General features: G+C 40.8%; 1 protein-coding gene across 1 annotated transcript in view; it reads left to right on the top strand.

Annotated features, from left to right (window-relative positions):
- Window positions 1–20,673, top strand: part of CACHD1 (cache domain containing 1) — a 137,332-nt gene that overhangs the window by 14,454 nt on the left and 102,205 nt on the right. Inside the window, exon 2 of the mRNA XM_081085711.1 lies at window positions 18,592–18,740. Coding sequence (XP_080941837.1) covers window positions 18,733–18,740 — 8 coding nt within the window. The 5' untranslated portion in view covers window positions 18,592–18,732. The remainder of the gene's footprint in view (window positions 1–18,591; window positions 18,741–20,673) is intronic.

Raw genomic sequence — 20,673 nt, 5'->3', positions numbered from 1 at the left:
TTAAAGAATTTCATCTTTCAATTTGAAAAGTTGAGTTCCAGACAGGATTCTGTTATTGACTATCTGTTTGACTTTGGGCATGATATTTAACTCAGTGTCTACATCAATTTTATCTATAAAATGTGAGTAATAGTCTATTTTGCAAGATTGTTTAAAAGAAAAGTATTTTGTGTTCTGCTTTCAGAATACAAAGTGGTGATAGAGTGTAAATATAAGGGTACACTAGTGAGATGATTACTCTGTTATTTAATCCTCTTAAGTAACTTATGCCTAGAAGGAAAGATCTATAAACGTTTTTAGAAGGAGAATTTCCAAGAGAGAATGATCCCAGAAAGACCCTGGGAGGGACTCGTGGGACCTATAAATAGTTGAGAAATGTGAGATTGGACATGGGATTTATATTGGCTTTGAATCTGTATGAACTCTGTATATCTACTCCTAGAAACTGTCCACTGTAGGAAAGTTTAGGTATGTTGTCAAACTATGCTTTGGACCACAGGGAGAAAAGGGAAAAGGGTGGGACAAGAACAGGAGGTCTGGAAGAGCTGGGCCCTTAGGAATCTTGTCTTTGACTAATGGCTTCCTGTTCCTGGTCCTAGGTAGGCAGTTAGTAAATATTTGTTGAAAAAATGACTGGAGATACTCTTGCATCTCAATATCTGGATTTGTTTTGGGGTTGCCTTGCCAAGTGTAATCTCGTGTGGTGGTAGCCTGAAGGCTCTCATTTTGTTTACAATTACCTAGTGAAGTATGTTCAAGGCTCAGACTTGTCCAGACCAAAGGAATCCCGGAGGTGGTATGGATGGATTCCATTCTTTCTTTGCCCCCAACCTTTCCCCATATGTTCCCAGGGGATTTGTTTGGGCTGAGTCCTGGTTTAGTTCACCCCCTTACCCAAATCTACACTTCACTCTGTGTTTATTGTAAGAATTCATTAAATGTTTGTAGAATGGGTGGAAAAAAAAGGCACTAAATCTGTAGAAAGGCAAAAGAAAGGTTGAGAGGTATTGAAGCTGCCCAGGTGGGGAATTACAATGAATCAACCAAGGATCAGAGCAAACAAATGACTTCCCTCAAACCACAGCCCCAGCAAGTTTAGCTGGTTAGTGTTTAGCTTTCCTTGGTTGGAAATCAATCTAGGTCTGTCTCAGCTCTTACTGTTCTTGGTCTGACTTTCCAGAAAATACGTTAATTTTTATCTTAGACAACCCTCTTCCGGGACTACCTCTCATGTCTTGTTAATAAGATGGGATGGTGGTCTGTCGTTTTGGAAAGATGGTATAAGAGGGGATGCGATAACTGTAATATTTTTGTGGCTCTTTATTTTCTTAGTGTTTCCATGTGTATTTTCTCATTTAATCCCCTTAATGACATTGTAAAATGTGCAAGTATTATTAACCCATTTTCCATATGAGAAAACTATATCTCATACAGATGTAAGTGGTTAAGGCCTCACAGAAGTGCTAAAGTGGTTGAGACAATTTTTAATCCCAGTTTTGTGCTTTCTTTGTTTGTATTGTATGGGCTATGATAATAACTAGCATCACTTATTGAATACATGTTACTAATTAATATATATTACTAATTAAGCATTGTCCTTAAATCTTTTCTCCTTAATCACATGGCTTGTTCCCTTATATCCTTTCAGTCTTGGCTCAATGTTACCACTCAGTGAGGCCCTCTTTGGAGGCCCATTTATAAATTTAGTAATTGCACCCCTCTTTACTCCTTCCTCCTTCTCTGCTTTTTAAAATATCCTTATAGTTGATTACCTAGAACTTATACCAGTATATATCTATTTTTTAAAAAATATATTTTATTGATTTTTTACAGAGAGGAAGGGAGAGGGATAGAGAGCTAGAAACATCGATGAGAGAGAAACATCGATCAGCTGCCTTCTGCACACCCCCTACTGGAGATGTGCCCACAACCAAGGTACATGCCACTGACTGGAATTCGAACCTAGGACCCCTCAGTCCGCAGGCCGATGCTCTATCCACTGAGCCAAACCTGTCAGGGCTGTATCTATTTTTTTTATTGTATATCTTTTCTAATAGAATATAAGCTCTATGATGGTGGGGATTTTTGTCTGTTTCATTCCATGCCATGTCCCCAGTACTGTGAAAAAAGTATCTCCAAGTAGTATAGGGTAGGCACTCAGAAAATATTTGTTGCATGAATTAATAATTCTCAAAAACAACTTTACAAGGTTTACTAACAAGAAAATCTATGCACAAAGAAATATTTTGTCTAAAGTCACCTAAGATGTTAGAGAACCTGACTTTGCATTCAAGTATGTTTAGATTCAATGCTTCCCTGTGTATGTTCACAATACATGATGTGTTGGGCAGGGGATAGAGGGAGTATTGCAGAGTCTGTTACAGGGCACAAAGAACCAGGTTCTGTTCTTTTTCTGTTCCCTTTTTTAGCAATTCACCTTGCTTGCTTAATATATTGGAGTTTAGTTTGAGGTGTTTTGTGTTCTTTTAATGGTCTAACACTTTAAAAAAAGAAAAGATTCATAAACCATTACACTACCTCATGGTGCTTTCCCAAAAAATTATGCAGGGTTGACTTTGAGTTTGTTTCAAAAGAATTGCAAAAATATTGTGTTTAGAGGGGATACTCCTTAAACTTTGGAAGGAGTAAGAAAATATTAAATAAATGTTTTTACAGCAGAGAAAAAATGTTTGGTATTTGTTACCTCTTCCAAAAATAAAAATTAGGTTCCCTCCTACCTCTGGTAAGTGGTAAGCAGTTGAATTCAGCAAACATTTGTTGAGGAATTACTCTACTTGGCATTGTCAGAAGAGAAATAAAGAGCTTATCCCAAGGACATAGTTAAATCACAGGAGACTGTTCTCATTTTGGTATATTTTGCTAATCTCTTGCAGATGATGCTCTGAAGGACAGAAAATGCCCCCCTGGACATTTAGGAGAGGCAGAAGGGTGGTCTAAATAGATGATGGACCCAATTTAGTGTGGTAGTATGTTTGGTTATGTTAAAATTATATATGTTTTTCTAAAATTTTAATATATGGGGGATGAATACAAGAACTAGTATGTTCCTAGTTTGTGTTATATTTTTATAAAAGATTATTTATTTGACATGATAGTTCATGTCTACTTAACAAATACTGCTTCGTGTGCTTTATCTCATTAAATTTTTACCACAATCCTGTGGTACAGACGTAATTTCTCTCCCTGTTTTAGAGCCAAGGAATTGAGACTCAGGTGTATTAAGTGATTTCTCAAAGTTATTCTTTTTTTAATAGTTAGAAGGCTCAGATGCCTTCATTTAAATGTTTAAATTTTAGTTTTAATTATAGTTGACATGTAATCTCATGTTAGGTTCAGGTGTACACCATAGGGATTAGACATTCCTATACCTTGCAAAGTGATCACCACAATATGTTTTCTTTCCATCTGTCACCATACATAGTTGTAATGATATTATTGACTCTATTCCCTGTGCTGTACATTGCATCCCTGACACTTATAACTAGAAGTTTGTACTTCTTAATTTCCTTTCCTTTGTTTTTTTTTACTCATTCCCCCACCCTCTTTTCCTCTGGCAGCTATCAGTTCATTCTCTGTATGAGTTTGTTTCTGTTTAGCTTTGCTGGTTTGCTTATTTTGTTTTTTAGATTTCACATACAGTATAAGTGAAATCATACTGGTATTTGTCTTTCTTTGTCTGACTTATTTCACTTAACATAAAACTCTCTAGGTCCATCCATATTGTCGCAAATGGTAAGATTTCATTCTTCTTTATGGCTGAGTAATATTCTATTATATATCACTAGAGGCCTGGTGCACGAAATTCATGCACAGAGGGGGTGGGTCCCCTCAGCCCAGCCTGCACCCTCTCCACTCGGGGAGCCCTCAGGGGATGTCCGACTGCCTGTTTAGGCCTAATTGGGACAGTCAGACATCCCTCTCACAATCCGGGTCTGCTGGCTCCTAACTGCTCACCTGCCTGCCTTCCTGATCATCCCTAACTGCCCCCCTGCTGGCCTGGTGGCCCCCAACTGCCCCCCCTCTGGCCTGGTTGCCCCCAACTGCCCCCTTCTGCTGGCCTAGTTGCCACTCACTGCCCTCCCCCCCATGCTGGCCTGGTCGCCACTCACTGCCCCCCTGCTGGCCTTTGTCGCCCCAAGCAGTCTGCTGTTTGGTCATTACTGTGAGGGCGTCCTGACCAATTTGCATATTACCCTTTTATTAGTATAGATATCATATCATATATCATATCACATTATACCTTTATCCATTCATCTATTGATGGACACCTAGGTTGTGTCTGTACCTTGGCTGTTGTAAACAATGCTGCAGTGAACAAAGGGGTGCATATATCTTGCCAAATCATTGTTTTTGTTTTCTTTGGATAAATACCCATAAATAGAATTGCTGGGTCCTATGGTAGTTCTTTTTAAAATTTTTGGAGGAGTCTCCATACTGCTTTCCATAGTTGCTGCACTAGTTCCCTTTGAACCCTCCCACCAACTGTGCAAGAGGGTTCCCCTTTCTTCACATCATCGCCAACACTTATTGATTGGCTTTTTGATAATAGCCATTCTGACATTTGTGAGGTGATATCTCATTGCAGTATTGATTAGCATTTCCCTGATGATTAGTGATGTTGAACAGCTTTTCCTGTGTCTGTTGTCCATCTGTATATCTTCTTTTCTTTTCTTTCTCTTTTTCCATCTTCTTTGGGGAAAATATCTATTTAGGTCTTCTGCCCATTTTTAAATTGGATCATTTGATTTTTTGATGTCGAGTTGTATGAGTTCTTCATACAGTATATTTTGGATATTAAGCTTTTATTAGATATATCCTTTACAGATATCTTCTTCCATTCAGCAGTTTGTCTTTTCCTCTTATTGATGATTTTCAATAAGAAATTTTTCAAAAGCTGTGCAAAAGCTTTTTAGTTTGATGTAGTCCCATTTGTTTATTTTTGCTTTGCCCGAGGAGATATAGCCAAAAAAATATTGCTAAGATCATGTCGAAGAGTTTACTGCCTATGTTTTTTTTAGGAGTTTTATGGTTTTTAGTCTTACATTTAAGTCTTTAATCCATTCCCAAAATCATTCTTGAATTAGGTGTTAGGTAGAACCAGGATCATAATAAATGTGGTCTGCCCTAACTGGTTTTGCTCAGTGGATAGAGCATCAGCCTGCGGAATGAAAGGTCCCAGGTTCGATTCCAGTCAAGGGCATGTACCTTGGCTGCGGGCACATCCCTAGTAGGAGGTGTGCAGGAGACAGCTGATCAATGCTTCTTTCTCATCGATGTTTCTAACTCTCTATCCCTCTCCCTTCCTCTCTGTAAAAAATCAATAAAATATATTTAAAAAAAAATAAATGTGGTCTAACTCTAAACCCCATGTTCTTAACCACTGTACTATGTTACTTTTCATACTTTTTCCACTGCCAATTTTTCTACATTTTCAATTTTTTTATTGAAGTTGGTTTATTCTCTCCTGAGAATATTGCACATCAACCAAAGTAATATAAATAATATGTCTAAACATTTTAAGTACTATGATGAAAGCTTAGCTGCTGAATGATGAAAAGATGGAGTTTAACTGCTCAGTTGACATGGGTAAAACAGTGATGGGGGTGCCTTCTGTGCTATTGGGGAAAAGTCTTTTAGCTCAAGTAAATGGGCCTTATGAGGAAGGGCATTCCAATACTAATGGGTCATCCTGCAGGAGCATAAACAAGGTATAAAAACAATGAAGTCCTTGATTTCTTTGAAGAGAAGACTTTAGTCCTTTTCACAATGTATTATTCCATTATTAATATCTCTTAAGGCTGTTGGTTCTAATATGCGTCATTTTGGAATTTCTGTGGGCTATTGATTTTGTTGTTGTTGCGTTTTTGTTGTTGTTGTTTGTAAGTAAATGGTTCCTACATAAGAACTTTTATCTAATGGAGTGAGTGAAAAATTGCAGCCGTGGGCCAGTCGGTAGGATTACACTACAACATCGTGAGCTTCTTTTCATCACACAGGAGTAAAAGCTGGTAACTCTGCCTTCCCTAATGTAGAGCTGTGGTTGGTAAAGCTTTTGTGAGTGCAGTTTCCCCGAAGAATGCTGCAAACCCTTAGCTCCCTCGTGGAACTCGGCGGCTCTCTTCCAGTATAAAGCTTTGATAATAACTGGGATACTGGGAGAGCTGCTCAGCCAGCTTCTTGGGGGGAAAACAAGGTGGGCCAGGAGAGAGAAAGCAGTCTGACAGCTCCCTGTCTCATATTTAATGAATAGCTATTTTGAATTTAAAGTAGTTACCTCTCTTGTTTACAGGTTAAGGAAAAATATATGCAGCCTATGTTCTGCGTGCCTGTGTATAGTATTTGGAAGTTAAAGTATGTGTGTATGCATGCATGAAGGCTTTAATCCCTGTACTAAATATAGACCAGCTGACTTCAAGGGTATGTATTGTACATTATTAGCCAATGTATGTGCCTGGTGTCCAAATAAGCTGAGATAATCCTGCCTACGTACACCCCCACCCCCTCCTGTATACTTGCTGCACATTCTTTGTAATGTACTCCCTTTGAAGACATAAAAATGCAGTATATATCTATTGTTTACATATACAATTGTATTCTTTGCATATATTTATAGTGTTTACAGCACAGTGTTCACTTTTACATTTGTATATATAAACCTATAGCAATGATAGGAGAAGGAACTCTCTTATGTCTGCCACCACCACCAGGCACTAGTACTTTAAGCTTGAAAATCTGGTTATAGGTTTCTTGTGTTGTTGTTTTGAAAAAACCCAGAATAGTCCATTTCCTTGTTCTCTTAATTCCCACACTTTGTGTTCTGCTGTTTGTGACCAAGGCAGGGGAGAAGGGCGTGTTGCAGGTAGGCAGGGCTGCAGCCAGCCGAGGGGCGGGTTAGCCTTTGGGGCAGGAAAAGACATGTGAGCTCCCACCATGCATCTCTCCCGGCTCCAGCTGGAACTGAAGCTTTTCACGTAACTGCTGTTCATATGTGTGCTCATGCCTTCTTTCAGTGAAGCAGACCCTGAGCTTTGGACTCAAACCCTCAAAGCTTCTTTTAACTGGAAGGGAATAGATTGAGCTGCCATTCTAAAGGCCAGGAAGACTTCATCATGAGAAATGAATATTCCACTGAAAATGGAAACAAGCTCATTTTACGCACACTGCCAGCATCTCAAGGTTGGCTAGTACTCAGAAATGCTGGTGAAAGGTTAACAGCCAAGATTTCTCCAAATCTCCACCCTGCTAACTCCACCTCCACCCCACCCCTACCCCACCCCCTCAAACCCCCATCCTCAAAACTGCTGCTTCTACTAGAAAAATAAAATAACTTCAAATCACCTGCACTGGCAGAATGCATAAACAGAAACTCAGCTCAGAGTGTATTTTAAAATCAGGTAATAAATTTAAGAGCAGGGATCAGCTCATCCCTCATATATTCCTTGGTGCCATAGAAAATACTTGTAGTAATGATGTGGAGGAATTAATTGCTGCTAATATAAAAAACTCCTGGATTGGCTAAACACTTTGAAAATCTGGACCCACGAAATAACACATGGTATGATCAAATTGGAAGCTTACCAAGAATTACAAATTATGTTCATATTAGAAGACAGGGCAGGTAGGGATCATGTTGAAATACCTGTTTGTGGGCATTCACAGTGGTTGTTACTTAAGCAGCCTTTAGTCCTTTATATGTTCCAAAGTCTGTGCTGGTTCTTTTTCAAAGTCATCAAGAAATGTCACTGTCCCCTCCGCTGTCACCCATGTCAGGACCACCCTCTGGAAGGCGTTAGCAGTGCATCCCATGGAGACACACAGCCCATGGAGAGCAGCCGCGCCCTGGTTCTTCTGTTTGCAATCCTCCCTGTCATCAGACCGGGGATGAGAAGACCTTGCTAAATCCAACTGTGAGTTAGAGAATGGTATCAGATGCAGCTTGGCAAGGGAACACACAGAAGAGTTCGGAGGAGGATATAATAAAATTGTTGTGGCTGAGGCAAATATCCTCATTCCTCTGGTTTGGGACCCACATGGGAAAGATTACTTGTGTTGTTGTTTCTAGCAGGTCTTAATAGCAGTGCCCTTTCTGCTTGCACTTAACATTTGCACCTCATCTAATTGATCCGTGTGAGTGTTGTTTTTTTTCTCAATAAAAAATAAGTAAAAATGGAACCTCTCTATTAGTACTTAGAGTTATATGCCTGCATTATAAAGGCACCTAGATCTCAGAGATTGCTTTGCCACTACTCAAGTGTCTTGAAACTGAAGCCCAGAAGTGCCTTTTCAAGCTACGGAGAGAAGCACATTACAAGCTGGCTTCATTGTGTGAAGGTAGGATGAGGAGAGGACGTGCTCCCACCTCCCACAGTTGTCATGCCATACTCCAGATTCAGGTGGTTCTGGATATTCACAGCTAGTCTTCAACAGCTGGAGAAATCACGTGTTTACAAGACGCTTTCTCGTACTGTTATTTTCTGTTAGTTTTAAAGGGAATCTGTGTTACAAAAATTTGTTACTACAAATAGGGAATACACAGTGCATCGTGGCTTGCACTGACTTACCTTTTTGCAATGGGGAATGAGGAGTGACGTTATACTTACTATAATTGAGCTGTACTGCCATTACAAGGGCTATGTAGCAATGACGACCTAAAATGGTACAATATTCATTATCTTCCATTGGAAAAGCAAGTCAGGTTAACATATTATTAAGAAAGGAGAAATGGAAATATCTGGGTGGGTGGTTGTTTGTTTGTTTTTATTGTGTCTCAAGATTGTCTTCATAGGAATTGGATTTAATAAGATACTGGCCAAGCCGAGGGTGAGGAAGTGGCTAGTGACAGCAGTGTCCCCGCCAGTGACTTCTTACCACTTCATTGCTGAGCTAACTGATACTCGCTGGCAAGTATTTGGTCAGTATGCTCTCAAAGGACGCGTGAAGAACCCTAAAACGCTCTGGTCAGTCCCTAACTGGAGGGTAGGTCTGGTTTCATCCTTCGTTTATACAGAAAACATTTCCCGAGTGCCTGCAGGGTGCCGGGCTCTGGCCCAGGTTGTCAGCTAGGTTCAAGATGAGGTAGTATTTGCATTGGGTGTGGGGGAAATCGTGTGGGCTAGAATGTACTTGCATGTTCCAAGAGCCCTCCCAACGGATCCTTGGTTCCTCTCGTTCCCCTCACCCCCCATAACTTGGAATGCCTCTAAGTTCCACCTGGTGTTTATAGGTTTTATATTTGTATTCTAAATAAGAGCTTTCCATGGTAAGAGTAAAGGGACAGGGTTTTCTTTCCTTTTCCACCATCGTGTCCTTCAAAGGCCACCAGTGAAGTTCTAAGTTATGAACCCGGAGAATGTTTCCTCCTTTCCTCCTCGATTAATATCCTATACAAATTTATCTCAAAAGTTGTGAATTAAATGGTGGAGAATATTCTGTATTCTGTGGCTCCTGCCTCTCCCCCGCTCCACAGCTCTCTCAGCCTCTTGATTCTTTGTAAGGTCAAGACTAGGTTGAGCTTCCTCTTCCTTGTGAAGCAACAGGCTGTAAACTTTCAAGGTCTGAGCACTTGCTTATTTTAGTTTAAAGGAACCTCAGCTCCGGGGCTCCTATTACAGAGTGAAGTGAGGAGAAGTGGGTTAAAGCCTGCCTTTCCCTTTGCTGCTTTTGTTATGATCTGGTTGTTAAGGGTAGAGTGGGGTGAAAACCAGGGCAAGAGTCCATTGAGCCCTTGCGTTGATAACCTTGGCTTTCAGGAGACTTGGGTGTGTGTTTCCAGGACTCTCCCGGAACACCTAATACAAACTGCTGCCCAAGCCGAACCCCGCTGTGACCTTTACAGCAAACCTTGCATTCTGCTGCTGAAAGAGAGAAGCTGCCACTCTCAACCAGTTCCCAGAGCTCAGCCGCCTCTGGTTCTCTGGCATGTCAGCACTTGTCTTCTGTTTTTTCCATTGCACTGCTCCCCAGCTCAGCCACAGGGGCCTCACCTCTCACAGGATTGGGGTATGTGACCCTGGAGCCCAGGGAGCCTTGCACATAAATCTTCCGGGTCCACCTGCAGTTCGTCTGTCAGCAGCTGCCCCGCTTCTCCGCTGGATGTGCTATTCCCACACACCCTCTCCGTCAACCCCGAGGCCTCTGCAGGCCGCTGGAAATTCAGACCGGTCGCGTTCTGGCTCTGGGTCTTCATCTGTCTTGCCCTGTTTCGTTGCCTGCCATGCCCAGGCTTGGCTCTCCTGGGTGATTTCATGAAGCTCAAGCCAATAGTGGATGAGTAGCCACATCACATCTGTGGCCAACTGCCATCAGGGCAAGACTTACTTCAAAGCAGAACTAGACAAGCCCAGAATCTCTGATTGGCTTGAACCAGACATAAGCAACATTCATAGGTTATCTGCCCTTTTCTGGAACTGGAAGCAGATTTCCCAGTATGGCAAATAATAGTATATTGTGCGGGGAGCAAATGAACACAGTAATGAATGCTTTTAAGTATCTTCTAGCTGCTAGGCACTATATTAAATAAAAATGCATAGTGCAGAGTGGTTCCTGACTATGGATTTGATCTAATTATTCTGCTTATTAGCTGAGTGACCTTGGGCAAGTTAATCTATCAGAACCGTCTATAAAAATAGCATATAGTGATTACCAAGGGTTGTGAGGATAAAAAGGCATCATGTAAAATTGCACTTTCAAAGTGCCTGGCGCATAGTAAGCAATCAGTAAGTTGGTTTGTTTGGGGGAAATATAATCCTTAAAATAAGGAAAGATCAACAGTATGAATCAGGATATGAGTGGCGCAGGTGGTGAATCCAGGGAATTATTGAATAAGAGGGTCTAACAAGCCTTCAGAGAGGCCAAAATTAGATTGGTACCAGGAAGAATGAGTAGAACTTAACTAATTTGATCTGGGAGAGTTCACACTTTTCGGCATTTTGGGGGAGCTTGTGTAGCAGAAAGAGACTAGAGTGGCGATTACGAGAAGTGGTCTCTGTTTTCTACATTTATTCAGCATGAGTTGGGCACACCACTCAGCCTCGACTTCCTGCTTGTAAAAAAACGGGGCTGGAGAACGCCTGCTCTCCCCAGCTCTCAGGTCTAGTAGAAGGGACACTGGAGACGAGTTCTGTAAAATTGCTCTAAAATGCTAAAATGCAACCTAAGAGGGAAGTCATTATTGGGCCCTTAAGAGTAGAAAGAGGGGATCCCAGACGACTCCTTAGCTCCCTAAAACTGTCATCCTGTGACCTACGTGACAGTGCTGTGGAAGAAGCACTGACAACCCTAGGGAGGTCACAGCCCACTGTTAACACATCCACCCTGACGCCTCTCCAGTTGCTGAAAATATTTTCTTGGGATCTCCATCCAGAGGACCTGAGTCAGTAGATCAAGTCCTCCAGACAATAGCAACAACTACAATAATAGCAAATAGCAGTTACAACAATTGTAAGGCGACAGCCAGGGCCATTTCTTTGGCACTTACCGTATGTTCCACACTCTGCTAAATACTTTACAAACCTTATTTCTCAAGCAACATCATGAAGCGACTAGTATTATTTCCAGTCTAGAGGCCATTAAATTGGCTGAGAGACATAATTTGCCTGGTTCCCTTAGTGAGTGATAGACTAGATTTCACTCAAAGGTATTTGACTCCAAAGCTTAAGCCCCCTTTTTGCCATTTTGCTGTTCATACCTACTATCCCCCGCAGACCCTGTACCAGGTTTCCTATGGAGGATTAAGCATGAGGATGAGTTAAATGAATAAAATGGTTACTGCTCAGCCCTGGCTGAGTGGCTCAATTGGTTGGGGTGTTGTCCCATACACCAAAAAGATTGTGGGTTCGATCTGGTCCAGGTGCATTTGGTGGGCAACCGACTGATATTTCTCTTTCATCTCTCTCTCTCTCTCTCTCTCTCTCTCTCTCTCTCTCTCTCTCTCTCTCTCTCCTCCCCCTTCCTCTCTCTGTAAAAATCAATAAACATAACCTTGGGTAAGGATTTAAAAAATGGTTAATGTTCAGGTAGTCCGGGTAATCCCTCTGCTTTTACTTATAGCTCTGTTATTGGAAAATGTAGACACCCCCTCCCCCCCATTTCCCTATCAGCAGAACATACACTTTCTAATCCAGAGACTGGGGTATAACAATAAGAATAATGCCTGTACTTATCCTGGGCTTTATATATTCATTGTTTCATTTGATGATCACAATAAGCTCTTGAAAGGGATATGATTCATATATTACTCATGAAGAAACTGAAGCTAAGGGTAGTCAAAGGACTTGCCCAAATTCCCACCAATAATTTAGAGAACTGTTTGAAATGTTAGAACTACTACTAATAGAAATAATAGCAAGGGTAGAGCATTTCTTATAGCCCATAGACAGTGTGCAACATGAAACAATAGGATGTTTTCTACTTGAACTTTGGAATGCCATGGTATGTTCAGAGATGTTAAATATTTGTGCTTGCTTACACTTAGAAATAGTCTCTATCACAAATATTTAACCAAATCCTGGAACTTGCTGGAAAGCAAAAGGTTTATTCTTGAGTAATGCTGGAATTGAAGGACGGGGGATCAGCTATTAAATTCTTACCATGGCACAAAGGTTTTTGAATGTCAAATGTTAAACTCTTCTGCATTCAGTAGGAATTTTGCTATGAATCTTAGGTCCCCTGGGGTACCTCCCCTGTCTGTGCCTGTCAGCTTCATCATTCTATATTTTAAATAAAACTTTCCCCAACATTCAAAACTCCTCTGGCCCTTCCTTTTAGGAAGCAGACATAAATAAAGTGTGTACTATGCCTTTGCATTTTTGTTTGCTTTTACCTTTTTCTAACCGTGTGCCAACCCCACCCCCAGTCTTCAGAAGTGTAAAGCTAAGGTAAAAAGAGCTTTAAAAAAAAGAGGGGCTCTGGGGAAGTATGCAAATGACAGAACTGTCTATGGGAAAATTAAGGGAAGTGAAATTCAGCAAGAAAGAAATTCATTGATGTTGTGATGAAACGTTGTCACTGGAGATGATGACAAATTAGAATCCGTTCCCATGGGGACCAGTGCAGTACCTACTGATCATTTGACCCGTGGCTGGATGTTGGCTAGCCAAAGAATTGACCCAAAAAGATGACAAGATGGTTTTAGTCCCGTTGTCTCATCAGCATTCAGGAACCCCTTAGGGGATGAAAGGAAGAGGATAAAGAAGGATAAAAGATGAAAGCTGAGCTGTGGAAAGAAAAATGTTTTCAATTACACTGAGGAGGATTGTGGGTCCACCTGTAGCTTTTTGTTGAGAACAGCCTTTGTTTTCTCCTGTCTGCAGAGACCATGGCAGGATACGGACCCAGGATCTGTCTGGCCTCTTGGAAAGGTCTGTGCTGGTAGCTGGTCCCCTTCAGTGTAACGGACACATTCAGGATTTAATCTCTCTGCGGGCTATCTTCCCTCTAATAGAGTCTGTTACGCCTGCCGAGCACCCTGGATTTGCTTGACATGCTAAAAGAGATTGCTTTTAGAGAGAGAAAAAATACCCCGCAGTGGAGCCTGGGTTGAGGTTTCCATAGTGAGTCGCTATCACATGTCTTGTCTGAAGGGCACAGGGAGGTCATCTCAGGCAGTGGGGTCAAGGGAGGCCAGCTCACCCCCTGGGAGTCAAGAGACCCTTAAGCTCCATATGCCTCAGTTTCTTCACTTGTAAAATGAGAATTATAATTTTATCTCAACACGGTGATGGCAGATAAATCCATTCAGAGGAAAATATTAAATTCTGAAATTCACTTCCCTGAAGGAAAGGAACAGTGCATCCACTCCGTTCTCTTTCCAGGCCACCAACAAATGGACAACCCCCCTGGAGTCATTAGAATGGTTCAAGGTAGTTTGATGTAACTTATACCATAGCAGTCAGGTAATAACAGGTAGGCATTGTTTTGGAGAATACATTCTTTCATATTGGTGGTAGAATTTGGCAGTTCTAAACTTCCTCAATGTCTTGATTTTCATAGGAATTATGAAGAATTCGAAATGAAATAATTTTTTTAAATGTAATTCTTATACAGTATTAAGCCTGTTTATCGCTTATGGTATTCTGCCAAGAATTTCACAGCATTTGTTAAATGGCTTTGAACAGAAATGGGGGAGAAGTTGTCAGTCTGCGTATTACAGAATATTTCATGCTGGTTGAAAACTCAGGCTCTGAAGTTAGAACACTTCTGGGTCTAGGTCCCAGCTCTGCTACTTACTAGTTTTGTGACCTTGAGCAAGTCATTTAACCTTCGGTGTCTGCTTCAGGGAAATGGAGATGTGTACCTTATAGGGTTCTTTGAAGGATTAATTGTTGTATGCATGTACGGTGCTTAAAATAGTGCCCCACGCAGAGTTAGCACTTACTATATTTTTGTAAATACCGCAAGATGAGGTGTCACAATGTGAAAGCTGAGGGGTTTCTGACAGAGGCGGGGAACCAGGTTGGGAGAGCTTGAGCTTGAGACCATGTGGTCATTGTCATGTGTGTCTGGGTTCTGCATGCCAGGCACTGCCTCCACTGGCGATGAAGAGTGAAGCTTGCAGCCCACCCTAACCGGCAGACATCCTGTAGCTCTGGCCTTGGCTGATGGTGTTAACAGAAGTTCCATTCACACAATCTGTGATTTGTCGTATACTTTTTATCACAAGCCACCTTTGCAGCTTCTTTGAAGTTTGGTTTGTCTGGAGCACCGTAGCTGAGCAGATGAATACCCAGGCTTTGTAGACCAGACAGCTCTGACTTTAAATAAGTGGGTCCTTTTACTTATTTTGCAGCTTTGGGCCACAAAATAACCTCATTGTTTTAAAAATGATAATCCCTACATTATAGGGTCCTTGTGTCTAACATACGGTAAATACCATTCTCCAGCAGCTATTATAATTTTCTGAGGGACCCTGTGGGTTTCTAACACTCAGGCTCTAATCCTGATCATGTTGGTGATCTAGATAAGGCGCATGGGTCTGAGCAGCTTTGTCTGGTGTAGCTTCATGGAATTCTGCCTATTCAGCCGTGCCACTTACTTATGGCCGCATAACAAACTGCCCCAAATTCAGTGGCATAAACAATTTTGCCTTTATGTCCATGGATTTTGGGGGGTGAGGGATTTGGGCCAGGCACAGCAAGGATGGCTTATCTCTGCTCGGTGAGGTCTGGGGCTCCATGAGGGAAGACCAAGGGCGGGGGTTATCTGGAGGCTCCCTGACTCATCTCTGGAGCCTGGGCTGGATGACTTGAAGACTTACACAGCGGGAGCTGCCAACCAGGCTCTGAACTGTGGTCTCCGTGTGTCTTGGACCTTGTCACAGCATGGTAGCTGAGAGCATTCTCAGAGAGACAGGCAGAAGCGCGCGGCCCTTCATGAGCTGGCCTTAGAAGTTGCAGCGTCGTTCTCGCCATGCTCCCCTGGTAGAAGCCATCAGAAGCCCACCCAGATTCAAGCAGTGGGAGTAGAAGGAACGAAGACCCACTTGTCCACGGAGAGGCGTGTTCAGCCAATTTTGATAAAATTATGGGATTGTGGCTCCTATCTAGGGACATGTTAGGGCTTCTGACATTTACATATAGCAAAGCAGGCCACACAGTCCCTATTGCAACTACTTAACCTCTGTGTTGTATAATGGAAGTAGCCATAAGCGATATGTAAACAAATGGATGTGCTTTCGTAAAACTTTAGTTACAAACATTGAAATTTGAATTTCAAATAGTTACATTGCCTAAAATGCCTTTCCTTTTTTAAAGACATTTAAAAATGTAAGTCATTCGCCCAGCCACCGTGGAGGGGTTGAGCATCAACCTATGAACCAGGAGGTCACAGCTCGATTCCCAGTCAGGGCACATGCCCAGGTTGTGGGCTTCATCCCAGGGCAGGGCGTGTAGGAGGCAGCCAATCAATGATTCTCTTTCATCATTGATGTTTCTATCTCTCTCTTTCCCTCTCCCTTCCTCTCTGAAAACAATAAAAATATATTTATAAATAACTAACTAACTAAATAAATAAACCTGCAAGTCATTCTTAGCTCCTACAAAAACAGGCAGTGCTTAGCTAGATCTGACTTTTTTTAAATTAGAATTTTCCAAATATGTAGAAGAAACACATAGATATTTTTCATGTGTTTGTGAATGTTTCTATGTATGTGAGGGAAGGAAATGATTGTGAATTTCATTTTCCCTTTAGAAATTAATCTGTGAAGATATTTAGGATGGCAGTTATTTCAAGTACACCTTATCTTTAATGATAGACTACACTCTTGATGCTTGCAGGTGGAAAATTCATGACATTTATTTCAAAACATAGAAAAGAGAACTTAGTCTTGGAGTTTCCAGAAATACATATTGTTGTATATTTTTTAAGTAAGCACTCCATGTTTTTAAAGAGGCCATTGATCCTTGGACCAAAAAGATAAGGGTGATGAGGACTCTCAAGAATCAGACATTTTTGACCTTTATTAATTTATTAAATATTTTTGTCTGACTAGAATACCAGGCAGTGTACTAAATGCTGAAGATAAAGAAATGAACAACAACTTGTATGTAGTGCTTGCCCTTACAGGGCCTACAGTCTAGTGGGGTAACCAGATGTTAAATGGATGATAGCATGAAAGTGTAATATGTGTTATGAGGGGGGAATACAGGGCACCGTGAGAATATATATTAGGTTTTAAGCCGGAACTTTTACTCTGCCTGTCCCTCAGCTGCCCACTGAATGTGAGAGGCTAGGAAACAGAGATGGTTACAATGATGCAAACTGCTCTTTAAAAAAAACATGTCCACACATCTGCTGATGAGTGGATAGTCCTATAGCTCTGTATTTGGGTTACATTTTAAGGAACTGTAGGCATATGTAACCCCTCTTTCACATTACTTTGAGAAAGGAAAAACAAGGATCAAAGTAGAAATTTGTAAATCTTGAAAATGGTTAGATGTTTTCCTCCTTAAGGTACCATTTTGAATGGGTGGAGAACTAACCTGGAAAAACAGCCTGGAACTGATTGACTGAATTCCAAAATTGGGATAATTCTTTGATTTTTCACTACATTAGGTTTTCTCAAGTGAGGCACTATTGCCATTTTGGGTTGTATAATTCTTGGTTATGGGGCTGTCCTGTGCATTGTAAAATGTTAGGAGCTTCCTAGCCTCCACCTACTAGATGCCAGTAGCACCCCACCAAGTTGCAACAACCAAAATTGTCTCCAAACTTTGCCACATGTCCCCTAGGGGGGTAAAACCACCAGTGGTCTAAGTTAAGATGAGAAATGAAACTGTTTCTCTACATTTTATTGCAAAGACCCCAGCGAGAAAAAAAGCATACATTTCTTTTTCATCATAAGAACTCTAACTCAGGGAATAGAGTTGCAGGTGGAGTTGTTAATTTTTGAGTCACAAAATTCCTCCTTTCAAAATGCTGAAATGAATTTGGACAATCCATTACCAGATTACACATTACACTCGTACATACTCTCATTAAGTCCAGAAAGTTTTCTGAATGTTGTAGTTTGTGCCGTATTTAGCAAAGCTGAGAGAGAGCCTCAGTTATCTAACTGAAACTTAAAAGTTTCCAAATATCACTGGAACGACATCAGATTTTACAATCCACTTGAAAATAACAAATGAAGATATTTTGAGTTGGCTCCATGTTCTTAGCCTGTAAGCTATTGGATTTGTGTGAGAGGCATGACCCAAAGGAGATGATTAGTTCTCCACTGATAATGAATAGCTCTACAAAACCAATTAGCTATAATTCTCTCAGTCATTTCATTTGGGTAACATTCTGTTTAAGGGGAAGGAAAACAACACTGTTTTCCTAGGAGAGCTATAATTAAGCTATGATGTTTGATGGGAACAATAGAGGGAAAAGCAGTATGCGGATCCATTTGCTTTTGTTTTTCCCACGTGAAAGTAAATTATGATGAAGTGCTCTGTTCATAGCAATTAAGAAGGGCATTTGTCCATTTTAAAGGTGGAACAGACCAAATGAGTGTATTTCTAATTCTACATGTTGTTTTGTATGGATGTCTGCATTGCCACACCCCCAGGGACTTGCTCTTCACATGGAAGACGGTGTTGGTGACCCCAGAAGTTGTGTAGGCCGAGACACTAAATGTCATTTTTTTCCTGTTATGTATTTTCCCCCTGAAAAAAAATCTATGTGAATCCAGAACCACATGTAGTAGGGTTTTTCCTTCCAATCATTATTGTTGCTCCAGAACTCCCAATGCCCACTGTCATACTGACAACCATAGCAGTAAACTTTGTTTTACTTTATCTAGCAAGGCCTTTCATGGACTGCTGCTGCTCTATTTGAATCTGGACACGTGAAAAGTTCTTAATGCATTATCCTCTGTTGTAAGACAGAAGATATTCCTTGATTGTTATCTGAGTATCCTTCTGGGCATTTTGCAAGTTTTAATCTCAGTGTACACCGTGGAATAAGACTTGGATGTGTGTTGTTTTACCGGAAGTTTAATACATGCTGGTTGTGACACACATCAGCTTACTAGAAAAAGTATAGTAGGTTATTGTCTTGGGCTTTCAATTTATTTTGCTCTCTGTCGTCCCACAGCTGGCCAAAAAAATCCGAGAGAAGTTCAACCGTTACTTGGATGTGGTCAACCGGAACAAGCAAGTTGTAGAAGCGTCCTATACGGCTCACCTGACCTCTCCCCTCACTGCCATTCAAGACTGCTGCACTATCCCACCCTCCATGATGGAGTAAGACCTCAACACTTTGTTGTTGTTCTTTACAGCGGGAATTGAACTGTTTTCCATTCATCTTCAAAATACCTGTGTTTGTGTATCGCAGCGTGTACAGTATTCCTATCTTAATTAAGTCCTTTACTATTACATAGACAAGTAATCTTTAAAGACTCACACTTCTGTATACAGGGAATTCCTGGACTCTCCCTGCTCATCTTTTTGCCATGCTGGAATTCAGGTTCAACAGTATCAAATATTGTTTGAGTGCAGAGTTGACTAAGTCTGGAAAATTGCAAACATTTTGTCATGCGTCAATTAGTAAGTCATGAATAAGGTCATCTTGCCTGATTGAAGGGAGTGCTTTTCATCTTTGATAAGTGCAGCAAAAATTCCTACTTATTGTAGTGTCAGTGCCACCTTTAAAACTACCCGGGGAAAGGTGGCTTCGGATGATACTGAAACAGAATTAGTATCTGTATGTTGCGGATATTTTTATTGGGCTATGATATTTAATATCTGGAAGAGTGTAGGGTCATGTGATGCTGGGAATTGTTTGTGGTGAAAAGAACACTCCTCTAGAGGTACAAAGAACTGAATTTTCAATTTGACGTGGCCTTTAATTGTCTGTGATATTAATCCAGTTACTTAGTGTTTATTTTTATGTGCAGTTTTCTATCAGTGGATAAGAATCTTTATTATACCAATTTCCTGGGCTATTTAGAAAGTGTAAAAGGTGTTACCATACTTTACACACTGTGAGTGGAAATGTTACCATAATTAGCATGTATTACTTCTCTTTTTGCACAATAAATGTTCTTGAGGTTATGTAAAGGATGGATACAATATATTTTTTTAGTGGTTAAATGATGCTTTGTTTCTACAAGCAATTTTTTACTTATAGTTTCTTGGTGGGCTACATTGGTAGCAGGGCATCCCTAAGGTATTTTATTTCTTCATCTATGTAATATTATCATGAGCCTTCTCTCTGGCTTTTTTCCCTGTCTGTGGCCCAAAACAGCTCACATTAGTTGTTTACTAAATTAACTGGAAAGTGTATACAGTTTGGAACAAGACTACCTGGATATAAATCCTACCTACAGCGCATAATACTCAGATGGTCTTGCGTATTTGATGTCTTTGAGCCACCCTGTCTTCATCTCTAGAATGGGAACAATAATGAGTCCTTCACTGGACAGCGTGAACATTCAGCGAAGTCAGTGTGAAAATACTCTGTAAACTGTGGTGTTCTGAACACAGACTGGTCACGATACCTTTATGCGCCTGTTGCATAGTGAACGTTGTATTTTTTGCTTACTGGGTTTACTCCAAGGAGATACCCATATTTATAATTGACATCAGTAACAATGTTTTTTGGCAAATTTATCTCTTACCTAAAAATAAATTTAGGGTCCAGTAGGTTTTGAACTAAAGAAAAAGTCACTTTTAGGACTTAGAGAAGATGTAATATCATAAGGGAGAAGCCCTTAGATCTAGAATTATACTTAACCAGTGATTCTTAGTCACCAGAGGTGATTTTTTTCGTTTCCCCCTCAAGGGACACTTGGCAATGTTTGGAATCATGTTCAGCTAGTTGTCATGGTTGGAAGGTGGGGAGAGTTGCTGCTGGCATCTAGTGACTGGAAGCCAGGGATGTTGCTCACACCCTATAATGCACAAGATTGCCCCCCAAAACAGAGTCTTGTCTGGCTCAAGACATCATTGGTGCAGAGGTTGAAAAACCCTGGTTTAGAAGATTAGAGAGATCTTCATGGTTTTCCAAGTGGTCCTATTGCTGTAGATGAAACAAAAAGCTTAAATAGACTGGTGTCGACCGGTGAATATGTCTCATTTCTGTTACTTGCATGTGTCCACTAGTAAGTCATGAGTAAATGTTTCCTGAATTTCTCTTAATGTTTCCTTTAATGTAGGACTTAAACATATCATGCAT

This window comes from Myotis nattereri, assembly GCF_964212035.1.
Source record: "Myotis nattereri genome assembly, chromosome: 3".
In the NCBI taxonomy this organism is placed as follows: domain Eukaryota; kingdom Metazoa; phylum Chordata; class Mammalia; order Chiroptera; family Vespertilionidae; genus Myotis; species Myotis nattereri.
Note: the sequence above shows the minus strand (reverse complement) of the source record. Positions and strands in the feature narration are given on the sequence as shown.